We start from the raw sequence: 22,726 nt of genomic DNA, 5'->3' as shown, positions 1-22,726 counted from the left end.
ATTAGGTAACTTGTTCTGAGGAAAAATATACAAGGACTATCTGTAAGGCTTAAGGAGGTTTGTGCTTTTTCAAATACATCGTAAAATTTAGGCTTTACATAGACAAACTAGCATAGGGGCCAGTGCAATTGCCTATATTATAAAGAACAAATTTCAATCCTTTATTCTGTCTTTTTTTAATTTAGTATGTTTTGTTAGATTTTGTTTAATTAAAAGAGTGATGCATGCTCATTATAATAAATCAAAAAGCAAATGTTACTCATCTGTTTTTCCTCCTTCCGATGATATCCAATGTGATCAGGATGGAGACATTTTACCCCTTTGTCTGTGCTTAGAGACATGAAAACTTTATCCAAGCATGTTATCCCAGTTGGGAGATACTACATGTCTTATTTAGTATCTTATTTTTTCACAGAAGAAATCATAGATTTAAATTAAGAAATCAATTTGGGATTTAAGAATCCCTAAATCAATGAATATTGATCTATATCCTTGTTTGTAACAGTTACATAATAATAAGCAGATGTATGTATGGATAATTTATTGTCAAACATAAATTATGCACTATTTCTCTTTCCTTGAATGCAGGTTTTCCTGGCACTGCTCCTAGATGTTAACTAACTGTGTCCTGTCCCAAACAACGCAGGGCTCTGAGACACTCGTGCTTGCTTGTATTTCCAAGTGCCTTCACATCCAGAATGGTGGGGTTCACTCTGGTTACATCCACCTCTGTATGAGAGTGTTCCTTTCCCTTTTTTCTGTTTTGCTTAAGCAAAGGAAGCTGCTAGAGGAGAGTCTGAGCCTTTGATCCGCCATAACTGCTCACTTATAAGCAATATGAGGGCTTCCTTGGTGGCTCAGCTGCTAAAAAATCTGCCTGCAATGCAGAACTGGGTTCAATCCCTGGGCTGGGAAGGTCTCCTGGAAAGAGAACAGCTACCCACTCCAGTATTCTAGCCTGGAGATTTCCATGGACTACATAGTCCATGGGGTCACAAGGAGTCAGACACGACTGAGTGAGTTTCACTTCACTTGTCTTTCCTTGAGTACTCAGATTTGAATGAGGGAAAGTTATCAGGGGAGAAAAATGTAATGAAATACATTGGTGTCTGTTTTTCAGTAGCAAGATAAGATAGACTGACATGGTAATAGGTGGAGAATGAAGATCACAGCTAAAGAAAAATGCATTTATTAAGTAATGCACATATAAAATATATTTGATTAATAGTTTTTCAAATTTATAGTAGTGTGTTCATACAGCATGGGGAATAACTGGTATGTTATTTGGTAGAAATAAATACATAAAACTTAAAGACTGAACAAAACATGGCTTGATATGATATATGAAAATATAAAAAACACCAGAAACAAACTGTAATCTGACATAATGAGGTTTATCGACCCACTGAAAAGAGGAAGACAGCATACCAGAAGAACCAGAGGACATTTCCCAAAGAAATTACTAAAGTCATTATAGGATTCTGGGGAAAGTTGGGACAGCTAAAATTTAAATAAATCCATTTTTTCACAGTTTTATTGAGGTATAATTGCTATACAAAAACTGCACATATTTAATGTTTGCAGTTTTACAACATGCTGTTTTATGCCTAAGAAGGTAAATCTCATATTGTGTTCTTATAACAAAATGAACAAATAAACACACAAAAGATACAAAGAAACTTTTGGAGGTGACAGACATGTCTATTACCTTGACTGTGGTGATAGTGTCATTGGTGTCTGATATATATCCAAACTCATCAAATAAAGCCATATTTTAATAGACAAAAGCAAGCACTCATAGAGATTCTGATTCAGTAGGAAGACTGCTACTGCTATTGCTACTGCTAAGTCACTTCAGTCGTGTCCGACTCTGTGTGACCCCACGGACTGCAGCCCACCAGGCTCCCCGTCCCTGGGATTCTCCAGGCAAGAACACTGGAGTGGGTTGCCATTTCCTTCTCCAATGCATGAAAGTGAAAAGTGAAAGTGAAGTTGCTCAGTCGTGTCTGACTTAACAACCCCATGAACTGCAGCCCACCAGGCTCCTCTGTCCACGGCGTTTTCCAGGCAAGAGTACTGGAGTGGGGTGCCATTGCCTTCTCCAAGTAGGAAGACTAGAGCCCAAGATTCCACATTTCTTATGAGCTCCCAGATGGTGCTGAGGCTACAGGATTAGAAACCACACTTTTAGTAGAAAAGTTTTAAGATATAAATTCCCACTGCAAAAGAGTTCTTGGTTGAGTTGGTATTATTTTTAAAGTTTTAATCAGAAACATTCTAGAAAATGATGCATTTTCATTTTCCTCCTCTGGAAGTTTCTATTTATTACTCTATCAGATTTTTTTCCTTTTTCAAGTAATGGTCACAAAGATCCCAGGGAACAGAAACATAGCCTTCTGTAGAAAACCCTTTGTATATTTAACAGTAAGATCATTTTAGGAAAATTAGGAGGTACAGTGTACAGTGAGTATCTGATTATGGATTTATTATAGCAGATTATTTTTTACTAAAATCACATTTTGAATCTTTGGCCATGTTCTGTCACTTGTAAGAATCACTGATCTCTCCCATTCTGGACCTTAACTTTTTGATATGAGAGCTAAATGAATACCAGCTGAGCTGAGACTTTCTAATTTCCTGCACCCTACTTCTGTCACCATACTCCAGCTCTTTTAGCTTTCTCATGATTTGTTATGATTTCACTTTAGGGAGCAGTGCAATGACATGGCAGTCTACCTATAACAAAAGGAAAAAAGAAAACCTTTTTTTTTTTTTTTTTAACTCACTGTTTTAGAAGTATTTCTTACCCAAGCTGGATTATATCTTTTAGGCTTTATAATAAAGTCATGTCAACTCCTAAAAGGTAATTGTTTCTCATTGGCTCTTCAGGCTACCAGACTGACAACAGCCCCAGGGAGGGGCTGCTGAATTCATAGATAACAGGTTTTTTAGTCCTTGGAAGCTAGGTTTCTAGATTCTATGGAATAATAGCTCTGATCCCTCCTAAGAGACTATAGAATTATTGAACTAATCGTCCTCTTTGTCTCTGCACAGATATCTAAGTGATTCTTGTGTTCCTTCTTTTGAAAACAGAACTAAATTATTTAGAAGGGAACCTGTGTTAATTTACATTTGAACTCAGAATCAGTGGTTAACAGACAGTTTCACATTCACCTCTTTAGATTTAAAGATTCAAAGCAAAATCAGTTTCTAGCCCAAAGGCAGTGAAGTCTGCATATAAAATGTAACAAGTAAGTCTGCATATAAAAATAACAAGCGAGCCAGAAAGAAAAACACCAATACAGTATACTAACACATATATATTTGGAATTTAGAAAGATGGTAACAATAACCCTGTATTCAAGACAGCAAAAGAGACACTGATGTATAGAACAGTCTTTTGGACTCTGTGGGAGAGGGAGAGGGTGGGATGATTTGGGAGAATGGCAATGAAACATGTATAGTATCATATACGAAACAAGTCGCCAGTCCAGGTTCGATGCACGATACTGGATATTTGGGGCTGGTGCACTGGGACGACCCAGAGGGATGGTACAGGGAGGGAGGAGGGAGGAGGGTTCAGGATGGGGAACACGTGTATACCCGTGGTGGATTCATGTTGATATATGGCAAAACAAATACAATATTGTAAAGTTAAAAACTAAAATAAAATAATAAATAAATATATATATATAACAATTTAAATTAGATATGGTACAAGTTAAATCCAAAGTCATATTTTGCTATATGCCCTCTTTACATTCTAGATCTACACTGTTTAATGCAGTAGCCACTGCATTGTCCAATGTAATGGCCTTTTAACATTTAAATATATATAAAACACAATAAAATGGAGCTTTCCCTCAGCAGGTAAAGAGCCACCTGCAATCCAGGAGACACAAGAAACATGGTTCAATCCCTGGGTCAAGAAGATCTCCTGGAGGAGGGATTAGCAACCCATTCCAGTATTCTTGCCTGGAGAATTCCATGGACTGAGGAGCCTGGTGGGCTGCAGTCCTAAGGGTTGAACAATCAGACACAACTAAGTGATTAAGCACATTAACCACAATAAAACAGAGTTGAAAATGTAGTTGCCCAGTTGTACTACCTGCATTTCAAGTGTTCAGTAGACATATGCAGCTAGCAGTCTACGTTTGTATTTATTACTCTATTTTAGAGAACATCTTTATCATTTTAGAAAAATTATTGTTGCTGTTCAGTCACTAAGTCATGTCTGACTCTTCACTGCCCCATAAACTGTAGCATGCCAGACTTCCCTGTCCTTCACTATCTCCCAGATTTGGCCCATGTTTATGTCCATTGCATCAGTGATGTTATCCAACCATTTCATCCTCTGTTGCCCTCTTCTCCTCCTGCTTTCAATCTTTCCCAGCATCAGGGTCTTTTCCAATGAGTCAACAGTTCGAAGCAGGTGGTCAAATTATTGGAACTTCAGCTTCAGCATCAGTCCTTCCAAAGAGTATTCAGAGTTGATTTCCTTTTAGGTTGACTGGTTTCATCCCCTTGCATTCCAAGAGTCTTCTCCAGCACCACAGTTTGAAAGCATCGATTCTTTGGTACTCTGCCTTCTTTATGGTCCAGCTCTCACAGCCGTACATGGCTACCGGAAAGACCATAGCCTTGACTATGCAGACCTTTGTTGGCAAAGTGATGTCCTTGCTTTTTAACACACTGTCTACATTTTGTTATAGCTTTCCTGCCAAGAAGCAACTCTTTTCTAATTTCATGGCTGCCATCACCATCTGCAGTAATTTTAGGGCCCAAGAAGAGAAAATCTGTCACTGCTTCCATCTCCTCCCCCTCTATTCACTATGAAAAATACTAGTGGACAATTCTGGTCCAGACAATCTTTACAAAATTTCTGTCCGTTGGTATTTTCCCCATTTTAAAGATTAAGTAACTGGATCTCAGATAATCGAAAATGCTTCAAGTTACCCACTTTTGAAACTTAAAGACCAAGTTTTTGAATCTGACTTTGTTTCCATGCAAAAAAGTGCTCAAAAAGCCATTCTGGGCATGTTAAATAGGTTTATACATTTTTGAATATGGTCACAATTATGGCATTATCTATGTCTGTCTTGTTTACACAAATTTAGAAGAAATCCATGGAATGCTTCAGATAGAATTTCCTACCTCCATCCCTAAAAACAGCTGACTTCCAAGTCATAGGCTAGGATGGAACTTGTTTGAGGTGATTATCTACATTTAAAGTGTGTTTTAAAATCAAGGATCATGGGTTCAGGGCTAAAGTCTTAATTCCTGTATTTTTGTACTGATATTTGCTTGTTTATTTTTATTGTTGCTATTTTGGTTTTTGAACACTGTAATATCTCAACATATTTTTAGAGAAAAGAGTCTGAGCATTCTGCTACGAATCTGCTGGATCTTGACACTATAGATGATAGGGTTCATCAGAGGTGGAAAAAGGATGTAGATGTTGCCCATAAGGACATGGACCACTGGGGAGAGATGCTTGCCAAATCGGTGCACCATTGTAAGGCTAATGATAGGAATGTAGAACACGAGGACAGCACAAACGTGGGAGATGCACGTCTGAAATGACTTATGCTGTTCCTCCCGAGAAGCAATTGCCAGAACTGACTTAAGAATCAGGACATAGGAGAAGAGGATAAGTACAGCATCCAACAATAGTGTGCAAATAACCAGCATCAGGGCATAGTAGCTATTGAATCGAATGTCTGAGCAGGCTAGGCGGAGAAGGTCTTGGTGCAGGCAGAATGAGTGAGAGAGGATGTGGGGACGGCAGTAATGGAAGTATTTCAAACAGATAATAGGGGGTGTAATAAAGAAGAAACTCCTACCTAAAATGGTGAGTCCGATTTTGATAATTCTGGAATTAGTCAGGATAGAGGAATAACGCAGTGGATTGCAAATTGCAATGTACCGGTCAAAGGCCATAGTTAGGAGAACAGAGGATTCCATGAAAGACAGACCATGGATGAAATAGGCCTGGGTAATGCAGGAATCCAGGCTGATCTCTTGAATTAACCCCAACAGGATCCCTAGCACTGTGTTCACTGTGGACAGTCCCATGCACAAATCAGTGACAGCCAGCATGGCCAGGAAGTAGAACATGGGTTGATGCAGGCTAGGTTCAGTCCAGATTACATACAGCACCAGGCAGTTACCCAAAAGAACAACAGCATAAATGGTGGAGAAGGAAACAGAAATCCAGGGATATTGCTGCTCCAGACCAGAAAATCCAGTGAGAAGGAAGGAGGAGGAATTAGTGCTGCGGCTTACTAAAGCTATCATTCTGGATCTGAGATAATTTTTCGAGGCAGCCAGAAAGTATTTTTCAATGAGAATGATCAGATGAGGTAGAATTTCTAAGTAAACAAAATTATGCTAAAAGTTAACTAACTTTACATAATGTGGTCAAGCAACTCTGTCCTTTAGAGGCATATTATCTGTCGGCTGGAAGAGAATGGTGCTCTCCTGATGTCACTTAAGTGTCGTTATTCATCCACTGGCGGACCTTAGAAGACACCTGTAACGATGAACAGACTGGAGCAGGAAACTAATTTTCGGAAGGATATGTTTTCTGGGACATTTTCCCAGGGATGCTGGTGAGATGGTATACCTATAAAATTGAGAGAGAAGATTCTCAAAAGAATTCTTAGTTTTCTCCTTCCAACTCATAAAGCATTTAGAATGAAGAGTACTATAGTCACTCTGCACCCATACTTTTCCATTTGTGTTGTTTCCAAGCATATTTTCCTCCAAATAGTGGAAATGTTTCTGTTTTCTCCCACTCTAAATGACATAGCCAGAAATTAGTTTTTCAACCTTAGTGATAAGCCAAGAGGAATATTTATGCATGAAACCTGTGGCAAGAGATTTCCCATGGGAGCTCTTACCCTCTGGGATGTTCAACCCATGTGTGCTCCTGTGACTTGGAGACTCAGGTTGAAGACACTTTGCCTCTGACATCAACCCAGAGTTCTCCACCCACTATTCATTCATGCCATCAGTTGGCTAAGTATTCATTTAATAGGCACTATTGAAAGGATGAGCAATTATTTTCTCTTCCTTAGAAACTGCTGTTCTAAAGATCAGAAAGCCAATGTTGAAAAACTAAATCTAAAGGCCTCTTTGCAGCAGAATTGATTGGCTTGTTTTTCACATTATTATCCTGATTTGAATTCTGGCCCTGGAAGTCATTACAAAGATTTAATGGCTCGTATCATGTAGGCAGGTGCTTAAAACTTTATATTGACTTTCACATTTGATTATGAAACACGTTGATTATTCCAACACGTTAAAGTAGCTTCAGATTCTGGCTTCCATTTATAGCCTATCCTTCATCTTTATCGTACCAGTCTCATCAGGCAGCTTCTTTTAGGAGCCTATCCATTTTTATTTCTTGTTCTGAGCTTCCCCCACAGCTCAATGGGTAAAGAATCCACCTGCAGTTCAGGAAACACAGGAGATGTGGGTTCAGTCCCTGGATTGGGAAGATCCACTGGAGAAGGAAATGGCAACCCACTCCAGTATTCTTGCCTGAAAAATCCCATGGACGTAGGAGCCTGGTGGGCTACAGTCCAAAAGGTTGTAAAGAGTTGTACAAGACTGAGCAACTAGGCATAAGCACAAGCAAGCCCCTCTCAGTATTAGATAACTTAGTTCACTATTTGTAGTACATTTTCTTCATTGAGTGCCTGGACTTTCTTTGAACACATTTATTTTTCAAAACCACCACTGCTTTTTTTTCACAAGATTTTTCTCTTGATGTTCTCTCTGCCAAGATGTGTTTCTCCATCTTCTCTCCAACCTCTTTCTTCTCTTTTTCAAACAATCTTGCATTTTTCCTCTTCATCTGAAACATCACTTTTCAGGAAGCCCCTTAACTTGGACAGATTTTCTACAAGTACCTATTATTTTGGTAACATACATTCATCTTTATGTAACTCATTCAATTTATATTTTGATATTCATTAGATGACTTATTTCACTAAGGTTTCTGTTACACAGTAAACTGTAAGTTTCCTGAAAGTGAAAAGAGCGTCAGTTTTTACTCACTATAGTAGTCTGAAATTTACAAGGCTAAGTTTTCACCCCTTCTGTGATTTTAAACTCATGGATATAATTGTCTCCTTGATATCTCCACTTCGGTATTTAATCTAAAAATTATAATTATGGCAATTAAGTACCTCATCCTCCCCCTAAATAATTATCTCCTTATTTCCTCTGAATATCACAAAATGACTCCACCAACCACACAATTGTTTACAAAAATTCTAGAACCATTCTTGCTATTCCTCCCCTTTCCATCAAATCCTTTATCAGTTTCTATCATTTCTACCCTAAAACACACCCTGAACCTGCACACTTTTCACCAGTAGACCTGTATATTCCCAGTATCTTGGTTCATAACATCTTTTCCGTGGTTATTGTAATAATTTGCTAGCCAGCTTAATTGTTTTTGCACTTGTCTCTAAAAAAGCAAAGGAGCCAGACTGCTTTTCTACAAAACTCTACTAGATAGCATAAGCCTTTGTTTAAAAAAATATTCTGGTGGATTCTTATGCTCTTAAAATAAAATGCAACTTATTTATCATGGTATCATGATCAGAAAACTTTACATGACCTGGCCCATCCACATCTACTTCTACATCAAGGACCATTGTTGGCTTCACTCCCTAATCTCTAGACATCTTTCTCTTCCTCAAAGCAAATTAAGAGTATTCCTGTCTCAGTATCTTTGACCTTGATCTTTTATCTGTTTAGAATTATTTAATTCCAGTTTTTTGTGCAAAATCTCCTTTAATCTTTCAGGCTTAAGTTCAATGTTGCTTCTTTAGGGTGATTTTTGTAACCCTGTCATTATTGGTTCTATTTTCTCAAAGAAGTCACTCTCATTGCAATATCCTGCTTGATATTTATACTATTTGCTATACGCTGATTGTCCTTTAGATCTACTGGAAGTTCTAGAAGACCAGGAGTTATGCGTGTTTTGTTTTGTTTTGTTTTCCTGCTGCTCACTGCTATATAAAATGAGATTTAGAATAGAGTGATCATTTATCAAACAAATATTTTATTAATGAATTTTATCTATGAAATAAGAGCTGCACCTTATAGAGGTATTAAGAACAAGACAAGTTTGCAAATAGTGGCCATAAGACCTAAGCACTCATATCTTAAGGTACTCATATCTGATCCCTGTTGGCCACACATTTTAAATCTTGGGTCATCATATGTAAGATTTATATGATATATACAACAGATGCCATCCTAGAAATTCTTGCTGATCTTGGTCATAAAATGCAAAATTTGAGTATGATTCCTATTGTGCCCAGTGCGATCCAGACATATAGGCTCGACCCTGGGACTGAAATTGAAGAAAGTAGGGAAAACCACTAGACCATTCAGGTATGACCTAAATCAAATCCCTTATGATTATACAGTGGAAGTGAGAAATAGATTTAAGGACCTAGATCTGATAGATAGAGTGCCTGATGAACTATGGAATGAGGTTCGTGACATTGTACAGGAGACAGGGATCAGGACCATCCCCATGGAAAAGAAATGCAAAAAAGCAAAATGGCTGTCTGAGGAGGCCTTACAAAGAGCTGTGGAAAGAAAAGAAGCAAAAAGCAAAGGAGAAAAGGAAAGATATAAACATCTGAATGCAGAGTTCCAAAGAAGAGCAAAAAGAGATAAGAAAGCCTTCTTCAGTGATCAATGCAAAGAAATAGAGGAAAACAACAGAATGGGAAAGACTAGGGATCTCTTCAAGAAAATCAGAGATACCAAAGGAACATTTCATGCAAAGATGGGCTTGATAAAGGACAGAAATGGTATGGACCTAACAGAAGCAGAAGATATTAAGAAGAAATGGCAAGAATACACAGAAGAACTGTACAAAAAAGATCTTCATGACCCAGATAATCACGATGGTGTGATCACTCACCTAGAGCCAGACATCCTGGAATGTGAAGTCAAGTGGGCCTTAGAAAGCATCACTACGAACAAAGCTAGTGGAGGTGATGGGGTTCCAGTTGAGCTATTCCAAATCCTGAAAATGATGCTGTGAAAGTGCTGCACTCAATATGCCAACAAATTTGGAAAACTCAGCAGTGGCCACAGGACTGGAAAAGGTCAGTTTTCATTCCAATTCCAAAGAAAGGCAATGCCAAAGAATGCTCAAACTACCACACAATTGCACTCATCTCACACGCTAGTAAAGTAATGCTCAAAATTCTCCAAGCCAGGCTTCAGCAATATGTGAACCGTGAACTTCCTGATGTTCAAGCTGGTTTTAGAAAAGGCAGAGGAACCAGAGATCAAATTGCCAACATCTGCGGGATCATGGAAAAAGCAAGAGAGTTCCAGAAAAGCATGTATTTCTGCTTTATTGACTATGCCAAAGCCTTTGACTGTGTGGATCACAATCAACTGTGGAAAATTCTGAAAGAGATGGGAATACCAGACCACCTGATCTGCCTCTTGAGAAATTTGTATGCAGGTCAGGAAGCAACAGTTAGAACTGGACATGGAACAACAGACTGGTTCCACATAGGAAAAGGAGTTCGTCAAGGCTGTATATTGTCACCCTGTTTATTTAACTTCTATGCAGAGTACATCATGAGAAATGCTGGACTGGAAGAAACACAGGCCGGAATCAAGACTGCTGGGAGAAATATCAATAACCTCAGATATGCAGATGACACCACTCTTATGGCAGAAAGTGAAGAGGAACTCAAAAGCCTCTTGATGAAAGTGAAAGTGGCGAGTGAAAAAGTTGACTTAAAGCTCAACATTCAGAAAATGAAGATCATGGCATCCGGTCCCATCACTTCATGGGAAATAGATGGGGAAACAGTGGAAACAGTGGCAGACTTTGTTTTTCTGGGCTCCAAAATCACAGCAGATGGTGACTGCAGCCATGAAATTAAAAGATGCTTACTCCTTGGAAGGAAAGTTATGACCAACCTAGATAGCATATTGAAAAGCAGAGACATTACTCTGCCAACAAAGGTTCGTCTAGTCACGGCTATGTTTTTTCCTGTGGTCATGTATGGATGTGAGAGTTAGACTGTGAAGAAGGCTGAGCTCTGAAGAATTGATGCTTTTGAACTGTGGTTTTGGAGAAGACTCTTGAGAGTCCCTTGGACTGCAAGGAGATCCAACCAGTCCATTCTGAAGGAGATCAGCCCTGGGATTTCTTTGGAAGGAATGATGCTAAAGCTGAAACTCCAGTACTTTGGCCACCTCATGCAAAGATTTGACTCATTGGAAAAGACCCTGATGCTGGGAGGGATTGGGGGCAGGAGGAGAAGGGGATGACAGAGGATGAGATGGCTGGATGGCATCACTGACTGGATGGATGTGAGTCTGGGTGAACTCTGGGAGTTGGTGACGGACAGGGAGGCCTGGTGTGCTGCGATTCATGGGGTCGCAAAGAGTCAGACACGACTGAGCGACTGATCTGATCTGATCTGATCTGGGATTGATGCCAAAAGATGCAACTATTCTGTGAATGTAGGCCTGCACTGAAAGAACATACTCTTCTTCAAGCTTCTTCAGAGAAGCCATGAATGTTAACGGTACTGCCAAAGAGAATATCAACATTACAGCAACAGAAGAGTAATAAATGTTGGAATTTTTTTTTTTTAATTCTGTTTGAGATGTAGGATTGTAGCCAGGAAAGTACAGTGTTAATGAGAATGATAAATGAAGATTCCACGGGGAAAGTATTCAGAGATGTCAGATGCTTTACCTGTACCAAGAAGAAAAAAAGAGACCCATTATTTCCCCAAACATCATGCTGTGTTATGTAACCATCACAAAGTCAGGGTGCAGAATACTTCTTTCTGAATTTTGGGCAACCAGAATACTGTCTGACATAAAATAAACAACTGGAGAGGACAAGCATAGGTGAGTTTCCATCCAATGTAACGATAGGATCATGGTCTTCCTCTGAGCACTTGGTCTGGAATGCTGATTTGGAAGCATATCTGGGACTGATTAAACAGAAACCTTTTTTCAGGGCAGTCTTTTCTTATATTCTACAGTTTAAACTGACTTATGTGTTCAGACACCTATGGTACTTTTTTTCTGTCCTTTGGAAATGATTCCCTATGTGATTACTTCATGACTTTTTTTGGAATAAGTAATGACCAACAATCCTTGACTAACCTAAAGGCATAAGTGTTAGTCGCTCAGTTGTATCTGACTTTTTGCAACCCCATGGACTGTAGCCTGCCAGGCTCCTCTGTCGATGGGATTTTCCAGGCCAGAATATTTAAGTGGGTTGCCATTTCCTACCCCAGGGGATCTTCCCAACCCAGAGATGGAACCTAGGTCCTTGCATCTCCTGCCTTGGCAGAAGGATTCTTTACCACTTGCGCCACCTGGAAAGCCAAAGGCACAGAGGGAGAGTGTTAAGTCTAAAATTCAGTATCTTTATAATTACATTGAATAAGAACAACTCTGTATTCCAGGACAATCCAGATTTTTGTTCGTACTTCAGCATAATTATTTAATGGCACCCACACTGGACCTGCCTCGAAAAATTCATGATAGTGTCACTCTTAAATAGATGATTCTTCTCATGATGTCAGCAGGGGGCAGAGCAGGCTGTGAAATTTTCCCTTTCTTCCCTTCCCTGTCAAACTCTTTGTGACCCCCATGGACTATAGCCCGCCAGGCTTCTCTGTCCATGGGGATTCTCCAGGCAAGAATATTGTACAGGATTTCCATGCTCAACTCCAGGGGCTCTTCCCACATCTTTTCCAGGGATCGAACCCAGGTCTCCCACTTTGCAGGCAGATTCTTTGCCATCTGAGCCACCAGGGAAGCCTCAAAGATGAATAAAATGCATAAGGCAGATTTGTTCTGAATTGAGTAAATATAGGTCAGGTCAAGTATTTAAGAGTTTTGAAAAGACTGAAAAGATAAGAACCCTTTATAAGCCTAGTCCAGAGAACTAGATGTTCAGGGGTTGTAAATACATTTGCATCAGAGACAGCTTATTTGCCACAAATCTAGAATAGTCTTAAAATCACAGTTTATGTGAATGACTATAACTATTCATTTCTTGAATGTTCCCCTTTATTATGTACTATCTTTATGTATGTTTACATACCTATACATATGTATGTTTACATACCTATATGTATATTTACATATATTTATGGTAGTTCCACTGGTAAAGAATCCACCTTTATCCAGGAGACTCGGTTCCATTCCTGGGTTGGGAAGATCCCCTGCAGAAGGACATGGCAAGCCACTCCAGTATTCTTGCCTGGAGAATCGCCATGGACAGAGGTGCCACAGTCCATGGGGACAAAGATTCAGACATGACTGAGTGACTAAGCACAGCATATTATTTTACTTACTATGTATTATATAAGGTATCTATAAATAATATTTTTATAATGAATGAGTATTGAAAAATGACTATCCATTTCTTAGACAGCATAATAAAAATTTATGTTGCAGGGTGGTCATCTGGGTGTTTGAGAAGTTCCCATCAGGATTTGTATGATCTCATTAGACTTAACATAAATGAGCATCCATGCTCTTGTTAGCCATCCTTGAAAATACTCAGCAACAGCAAAATATAAGAGGGCATTTGATGATCTATGCATCAGCCAACTGATTAACATTTTTATATTATTTGATATCTTTGTCTCTTTTTTGTGCCCTGTGTTATTTCAACTGGACTGTTCTCAAGCTGCTTCCTACCATCACATTTTCATCTCTGATTAGACCCCCTAAAACATTTGTCTTAAAAATAAGAGACTTTTAATTTGTTGATTCCAGACGTACATAGTAATTCAACTTTCTTCTAGACATAGACGCTGCTAGCATGGTTGCCTGTTGTTAAGATCCATTAAAAAAAAAAAAAAAAAAAAGGCCCCCAAATTCCCTACTCTTCAATATTGCCACCCCGGCCTGAGATCTTTTGCATTTAGGAAGAGATGTTAAATGAGTCAACTTACTCTTTGTAAATTCTCACCTGACATTAACTTTTGTTAAAGGTCAAAGTATGGAATTGTGTTGAGACTTTTATTTTTTTTCATTTTCCTGCAAATCTTAAAGACGACATATTTATATACCAAATTGACAGCAGATTTTTCACAAGGTCAGAGCTAATAAGTAGTAATGTTTTTTCAATCCTTGCTGTCTGATTTCAAAATGATGTTCTAAACTGTTAAACTATCTTACTTTACTTGTCAATTGGCTGTGCAAACATCTTGTGAGTAATGGCTGAATTGTATCCTCTTGTCTGTGAATTTTTAACTTTAAGAATACGCTCCACTGTGTTCACCAAAATTTATAATCTATTCTATTCTATCTCAGGCAGTTTTGCTTCAGTTATCTTTCCTGTTTACCTGAAATTCTCAGAATACACAAACACATTATTCATCAGTGACTTGACCTCCTTTTCTTTTCTGACTTTTGTCTTCTTGTCTTCTGGACAATTGTCTATACTACTTATCTTTACCACCATTTCATACCAAGGGCTTCATCCTCAGATCTCATAAAAGCCTTGTATATTCATTTATTAGATGCGTTATTAGATAGTCACTTGTTAGATGCGTTACTTTCAGAACCTCCCCAACTAGATTCAGAATAGGGAAAGGAATGCGTCAAGGCTGTGTATTGTCACCCTGCTTATTTAACTTCTATGCCAAGTACATTATGCAAAATGTCGGGCTGGATGAAGCACAAGCTGGAATCAAGATTGCCTGGAGAAATATCAATAAGCTCAGATATGCAGGTGTCACCCCCCTTATGGAAGAAAGCAAAGAGGAGCTAAAGAGCCTCTTGGTGAAAGTGAAAGAGGAGAGTGAAAGAGCTGGCGTAAAAGTCAGCATTCAAAAAACTAAGACCATGGCATCTGGTACCATCATCTGATGGCAAATATATGGGGAAGCAATGGAAACAGTGAGACACTTTATTTTGGGGGGCTCCAAAGTCACTGAAGATGGTGACTGCAGCCATGAAATTCAAAGATGCTTGCTTCTTGGAAGAAAAGCTATCACAAATCTAGACAGCATATTAAAAAGCAGAGACACTACTTTATCAACAAATGTCCATCTAGTCAAGGCTATGGTTTTTCCAGTAGTCATGTGTGGATGTGAGAGTTGGACAATGAAGAAAGGTGACCGCTGAAGAATTGATGCTTTTGAACTGTGATGTTGGAGAAGACTCCTGAGAGTCCCTTGGACTGCAAGGAGATCAAACCAATCAAACCTGAAGGATATTAGTCCTGAATATTCATTGGAAGGACTGATACCGAAGCTGAAGCTTCAATACTTTGGACACGTGATGTGAAGAACTGACTCATTGGAAAAGACCCTGATGCTGGGAAAGATTGAAGGCAAGAGAAGGGGATAACAGAGGATGAGATGGTTGAATGGCATCACCAACTCAATGGGCATGAATTTGAGCAAGCTCCAGGAGTTGGTGATGGACAGGGAAGCCTGGCATGCTGCAGTCCATGGGGTTGCAAAGAATTGTACACAACTGAGCCACTGGACTGAACTGAACAGAGATTCAGAATTAGGATGCAAGAGGAAACAAGGATTACTAAAAATTCATACATCATTTCCAGAATCAAGTATCCGGATAAGCGGTTATTGAAGGAGAGGATTAAATTGGCATATGTTGCTTCTGGTAACGCTATGCTAACGACTACAAAGGCAGAGAAGCCATCAGAGACCAGATAAAGAGGGCAGACCTCTAGTCACTTCCGTGTGTAGATGCTAAAGCATCCTGGGGAGAATGGAGTTCTGTTTAGTGGAATCCCACGAAAGGATTGCAAGACAGGAGTGACTATCAAGCCACAAAAGTCCCTTTTTACATTCTCATCAATCCAATATTTATCACAATATTATAGTACAAGCAAAGTGAGAGCAAAACTACCTCCCCCTGAAGTCCCTGGGATCGCAAAGAATCACACACAACTGAGCCACTGAAGTGAACTGAACTGAGATTCAGAATTAGGATGCAAGAGGGAACAAGGATTACTCAAAATTCATATGTCATTTCCAGAATCCAGGACAGAAGGTTCGGTCCTTCAGGCAGATCTTTGTAAGATGGCAGAGAAAACAAGGATAAAAAGAAGTCAGGGGAGAAAGAGCAATGGGACAGTAAAGTGCCTAAAGAAAATTTTAAACAGTGGTGTCCTTAGGCAGAAGAACCTAATGGATTTAAGTGAGGTTCTGGACAATTAAAGAGAGAGAAGTCATTTACAAAAAAGGCTAAATAACATAATTTATTTTAATAAAACTTAGCAATGATCTAACTCACAAATTAAGCTGCAACTTGAATTCTTTAAAGGAAAGTAAGAGTAAGGAGCCGAGCCTGTTTTCCAATAACATCAGCTGTTTACAACCACTCCTGTCATGGGGTCCAAGATACTGATGTATTTTCTCAAAGTCTCAACTTAGGCCTTCATTTCTTTATGTCTTCAGTGCTTTGCCCTCCCGTGTGCCCATCTGAGTAAGAGACAGTGAAATAATTTAAATACACCAGTGCAATGAAAATAAATGTCTTTATTAGGCAGAGGCAAGATGCACAAAACGCTTCATAATTTTTCCATATTCAGTTTTTGGGCTCTGAGGATGAAAAGACCTTTCCTGAAAATCAGGAAGGGGAGCTTAGTGATATCTGTGGGCCAGGGCATTGGCCACACCAGTCACCACCTTCTGAAAGCTAGCCTGCAGCTCCGGGGAGAATTCACTGCCAAAGCGGCGAGCCAGCACAACCACCAGCACGTTGCCCAGGAGCTGTGTGGAAAAGACATTAAGCAAGGGCAGGGTTAGTGCAGGTGCCCAGGTTAGATTCAGAGTACTTCAGATTCATCCCAAGCTGTGCCCCTAGGGTATTAGCACAAAGATGACTGAAGTATAGATGCTACTGCTGATGTGAAGCTACCCATAGCAGGCTGAATTTACATTTAGAAATGTTTCTCTCTTTCTATCTTAATTCAGAACTTGTTATCATTTTTATTATTTTGAATCACTTCGAAAAGCAATACAACATTTTATCCCTTGAAAGGAACAGATAAGGGGAAAATATTAGATATTATGTTTAAAGTAGATGAAGAAATCTTTTTTTCAAATTGAACACTCAAAGAGTATAATTAAAAAGAGAAGACATTGCAGACAACAGAGAACAAGAATGAATCAGAAGAAATGATTATTGTGAGCAAAGAGGTTAAAAGAATCTAAACGGTTCTGAGGAGTCCTTAGCACTTTAACCAGAATACATCTTCTCCATTCTAAACTACGTCCTGCCAGTCAGCCCTCTCCCCATGACACAAGCTTGACCATAAAAAGAGAATATTGAGGATTCCACAAACTCACCCTGAAGTTCTCAGGATCCACGTGCAGCTTATCACAGTGCAGCTCACTCAGCGAAGCAAAGGCACCCTTGAGGTCATCAAGTTGCTTCAGGCCCTCACAGAAGGAGTCCAGCACCTTCTTGCCATGGGCCTTCACCTTAGGGTTTCCCAAAATGGCATCGGCAGAGGACAAGTCCCCAAAGGACTCAAAGAACCTCTGAGTCCAGGGGTAGACAACCAGCAGCCTAGGGGGAGAAAACAGCACAAGGTCAGAGGAAGTCAGCAGCTTTCAGAATCTCAGGGACGGCTTTGTCCTCACACGCCCAGGTGCATTTCACTCTCCTTAAACCTGTCCTGTCGGAGAAGGCAATGGCACCCCACTCCAGTACTCTTGCCTGGAAAATCCCATGGACGGAGGAGCCTGGAAGGCTGCAGTCCATGGGGTCGCTGCAGTCCATGGGGACATGACTGAGCGACTTCACTTTCACTTTTAACTTTCATGCATTGGAGAAGGAAATGGCAACCCACTCCAATGTTCTTGCCTGGAGAATCCCAGGGACGGTGAAGCCTGGTGGGCTGCCGTCTATGGGGTCGCACAGAGTCGGACACGACTGAAGCGACTTAGCAGCAGCAGCAGCAAACCTGTCTTGTAAGCAGGATACCTACCTGCCCAGGGCCTCACCACCAACTTCATCCACTTTCACCTTGGCAAATAGGGAGGTGACGGCAGCCTTCTCCTCAGCGCTCAGCATGGTGTCTGTTTGTGTAGTTGCTAGTGAACACGGTTGTGTCAGAAGCAAGTGTAAGCAGCAGCTGGCCCAGCTCTTCCTTTTATGCTTAGCCCTGCCTCCTGACCTCCCTGCTTCTGTGAGCAGATTGGCTCAGGCCAAGGTGTGGTTCCACAGGGTGAGGCTTGAATGATGACAGTCATACCTCTCCTTAGTCTTCCTGGCACTGACTTTAAACCTTCAGCCCTCTTTCTGGGCATCTCTAGGTCTCAGTCATTCCAGCAATACAAACTGCTACTAAAATCATCTTCCTTAGCAAGTTTGCTTGTAGAGATTTTAGAATCACAATGAAGTAACCTCTTGGAAACCACCTCCTCAATTTTCTTATTATACAAATGAAGAATCTGGGCTCCAGAAAGTGGAAAGGATTTGTCCACTATGATTCAGCTTAAGACGATGTGGATGGATCATCTCCTGTGCCTTCAGAATATGCAAAATAATTACAAGGACAGCATGGATGAAACCTCTGCCCCTGTTCTAAATACGCATCTCTTTTGTTTGCTTGTTTGGGATTAAGTCGTTCTGGTATGAAAACAAATATTCATTTGCTTATCTACTCATTCAACTTTTTCTTAATTTAATTTATGACCAAATAAATAATGATAGAAAAATAGAATAAGTATGGATCAAGAATTCCTATGAAATAGCTACTCCATTAACCCATAGATGAAAACATAGAGACCCCTCCATGTAGTAAGAAATACAAAGTAAAAATTCAATCAAACTCCCAAAGTTTCAATAACCCTGAGATAGGCAATGTGTTCAAAGACTAAATCAAGGCATATAAATTGTTTCCTCATAAACTGACCTGGGAAAGTGTCTTCAAGAACAGAGAAACTTCTCTGTGATTTAAAAGGAGGGATAAAATTTTGTGGAAAGACATTCCAGTTTGAATCAGATTATTTGGTTTTCTCCCCTAAACCTCTAAGAGTACTGTGTGCATAAAAATTTCTTCTATTTCAGTTCATCTTTAATTCTGTTTTCTCTATATACTTTGTTTATACCTTCTTTTACTAAAATGTATCCTTTATCTACAGCTTTTCAAATATTTCTTCTCTATTTGCACCTCCTCCAACCCATGTAATAAATCCTCTTAACCTTCTTACGGAAGAAGAACTTCTGAAGTGTAGAGGTCTGCTTCTTACTACTAGAAGATTTAATGAAAAAGCAAAAGCAGAAAGCATTTCTGAGCTCAGCATTAGATCTCAGAGTTCCCTGAGGTTCCCCTACTTTCTATGATCTCTACTTTCTGCATCTTCCCTTCTTCTTGAATTTCCACTTCCTTTCAGTAAGGATAGGAGCATATATATTTACTTCCCTTCTCTCACCTTAGAACCTTCTCCTGATTCAGACAACTTGATGTCTAGAATCACCTTTCTCTCACCTTTGCCATCACCGGCAAAACATGTTTTTAAAAAATCTCTCATTCTTTCAGCTCTATGTCTCTGTAACTCCAACTAATATATTTTTAGGGGAACTAGAAGGAAAGGACGTCTGCATTTCTAGTTGTTACAAAGAAATTCATAAATGTCCAGTTTTAATTACTCCAGCCTCCAAAATATTTTTTTCCATCATTGCTAGGTAAGTGAAGATTCCTCACCCCTTTGATCTGGCCCATTCCCATTCAAGTACTTGTGAACAAATTCATTCTGATATTTTCAGACATGTAGAAAAGTGTTGGCTCTTGCCTGGCTGTCTGGAAGTTAGGGTAGGATTATATGCCCACAAGATTATAGGGGAAAAAATATAGAGTTTAAACATTTTCAATTTTTATCACTCTTTTCTGCAACCTTCAAAGAAAGAAGCTCTAACTATTGGTCTATACTTAGAAAAAAATTTCCACATGTTGACTTCTGGGAAAAGAAATCTTTCAAATATTTTAAATGTTAAAAACAAAAAGCTACATTTGATTTGACCTTGAGTTTTGATTTTCAATCGATTAAACTGAAATCTCCATTAGCTTTATCATTGTTTTATATCTGTACTCTTTAAAAGACCTATTTTATATCTCTGATATCAGAGGTCAGGCATATGTGAGTTAAAGGACTTCTTCTGGAAAACTTTGGACATATCTTTTCAGGAACTCTGTGTTATGGAAAACTCACAGAACTTACTAAATAATAGTATAGTCCATTTCTATATTTTCTTGTAAAGGAGCCAAATTGCCAGGGCTACAATTTTGCCCTCTTGACTGACAGAAATTAGCATGTACTTAAAGACTTCCCCTATCCTTTTCTGTTTTCAGAAATGATTTCCCTAATTCATTTGATTTGAATTAATTATTTTTAAATATTTGATCTATAATATTATATTAGTTTCAGATATACAACATAGTGATTCAGTATTTTTAAGGACTATGCACCATTTAAAGTTGCAATAAATTATTGACTATGTTTTCTGTTCTGTACAATATATCCTTGTTGCTAATCTATTTTGTACACGGTAATTTGTATCTTTTAATCCCCTACCCCTATCCTGACCCTCCCCTCCCCTCTCTCCCCATGAGTAACCAGTAGTTTGTTCTCTATATCTGTGAGTTTGTTTCTGCTTTGTTATATTAATTTGTTTGTTTTGCTTTTTATGTTCCATATATAAGTCACAATAAACAAGATTTTGTCTTTCTTTGTCTGACATTTCACCAAGCATAATATCCTACAGGTTCATCCAAGTTGTTGCAACTGGAAAAATGTCATTCTTTTTTATACCTGAGTAGTATTACAGTATATATATGTGTGTGTATACACACACACACACACACACATATATATTTACAAATAATTCTACTGTGTCTTCTTTTTTATGTCTTTCTTTGCCATGAATGGTCTATGAGCCCCTCTTTTGTACTGACTGCTGAAGCCACCATCATGCAAGTCTCAGGGCAAGAGTTGTTGTCTTTCACCATTGCTGCTGCTGCTACTGCCTAAGTCGCTTCAGTCTACTTGGTATGATTAAAGAGTGAAACAGGTTTTTCTTTCTATTACCATAACTCTGCAGGGATAAGGCTGCAAGTTGTTATAAGACAATCAAAAGTTCAGGCAAAAAAAAGAAAGCGTGAATAGTTATATAAGTAGGGTTATGTTCAGAGCCTAAAGTGCAAATCCAGGTCACCACTAAAAAAGTTTTGGAATGCTTCTTAGGCCCACTACCATCTTCACCATCATGAGCTTTCTTGTACTCTGTGAAGGGATCCACAGCATGTCTGCTCTACTTTGATTCCAGCCCCACTGGGCACTGAACACACACACACACACAAGCACACACTCATACAAGTCCACACAGAGAGAAATAGACAGTTTTGGTTTTTTTTTTTCCCCTTTATTGCAGTCTGGCAAGGTGACCTAATTCCTAATGTTCTATACCAGGATGGGCCTAATCTGAGTATTATTAAGTGGGTGAATATTGACTTTCTTCAAGAAAATCATGAGATTCATCCAGAGATGTGTGGTTTCATCATTTGGTTCAAAAATTTCACTCAGCTAGAATTCTTTTGTACATGCTTTGATGTTCAATTTTTAATTACCCAAGTATAATATTTCACCAAACTCATCTGTATTTTTCTGGGTATAGTAGCTATTTATTTGATTATTTTCCATTAAAGTTTATTACAAGATAAAGTGGTTATCACTTAATCTTCTTCCCCAGATGTACAATATCTTAGTTACCTCAGTTTTAGCATTGTTTCAAAAATAAAGCAGAATAAAATAAACAAAAAATGAAATGAAGTAAATTCTTCTTGAAGAGCAGAACTCATAGAAACAGAGGTCATAAACAGAATAGTTTAGAAATGGTGCGATTTAACTCATGTTTTAAAAGGTCATATTTTTTTTTCTAAAAACAGTCAAGTCAATATAGTAATAACTTTAATAAAATATATCCTAATTATTACAGGACAGTTAATGTCTCAGTTTATCAATTGTATATTAATACTTCCTCCACTGGCCTCAGGTTTGAATTCATTCAGAATTAGCTTTTATTTACCTCAAAAGTGGGCTATGATATTGATTTATCAAGAACAAAGGGGCAGTCTTTCTCAAGTGAAATTTGAAGCTGTATGTCTGGAAAGGCAGAATCATGGATTCAGACTGGGCACCCTTGACAAATATATAAGGCATTAACTCCCAAAGCCAACTTTCAGAGCACTGCTCTGAGGCTTAAGAGATGGAAAATCTAGAATAGCATTCTAAATTCCCATGACATTCAACTGGCTGATTTTAAAATGATTATGGAAATCAATGCACAACATTACTTACTTCTCTCTCTCTCTCCTCTCCTTCCCCCTCCCCCCTCCCCCTTTCTCTCTCTTTGACTCTCTGTGTCTGCCTCCCTGTCGTTGTCCTTCTCTCCTTGCCTCTGGTCTCTTTCCATCTTTCTTTCTTCTATATATATACCATTTGCATTAACACATACTGAACATGATCTATGAAGCAACATGATAGGATGGAACTAGAAGTAACTATTGGGTAAATTATCAAATAAAATGAAATATTAAGGAATTAATTTTACTTTTAGACTTTTACAGAAGCTCCGCTTTAACAAGGAATCAAAACATATAACAAGCTGCCAAGTCTCTTTCCATCCTTTGACTCCCTCACTC

At 38.9% G+C, this 22,726-nt stretch overlaps 2 protein-coding genes across 2 annotated transcripts; both read right to left on the bottom strand.

Annotated features, from left to right (window-relative positions):
• Positions 1-5,304: 5,304 nt before the first annotated feature.
• On the bottom strand, positions 5,305-6,306 carry LOC133261289 (olfactory receptor 51V1). The gene has a single exon (XM_061439792.1). It carries the CDS (start codon positions 6,295-6,297, stop codon positions 5,353-5,355), a length of 945 nt encoding a protein of 314 aa, XP_061295776.1. The 5' UTR covers positions 6,298-6,306; the 3' UTR covers positions 5,305-5,352.
• A 10,227-nt stretch (positions 6,307-16,533) lies between these two features.
• Positions 16,534-18,159, bottom strand: LOC133226754 (hemoglobin fetal subunit beta). Its single transcript, XM_061380628.1, has 3 exons — positions 18,011-18,159; positions 17,367-17,589; positions 16,534-16,787 (listed from the first exon to the last, which is right to left on the bottom strand). The coding sequence occupies exons 1-3, from the start codon at positions 18,094-18,096 to the stop codon at positions 16,659-16,661; spliced, it is 438 nt and encodes a 145-aa protein (XP_061236612.1). The 5' UTR covers positions 18,097-18,159; the 3' UTR covers positions 16,534-16,658.
• Between the last annotated feature and the right edge of the window lie 4,567 nt (positions 18,160-22,726).

The sequence above is a fragment of the Bos javanicus genome, chromosome 15 (genome assembly GCF_032452875.1).
Source record: "Bos javanicus breed banteng chromosome 15, ARS-OSU_banteng_1.0, whole genome shotgun sequence".
NCBI lineage: Eukaryota > Metazoa > Chordata > Mammalia > Artiodactyla > Bovidae > Bos > Bos javanicus.
Note: the sequence above shows the minus strand (reverse complement) of the source record. Positions and strands in the feature narration are given on the sequence as shown.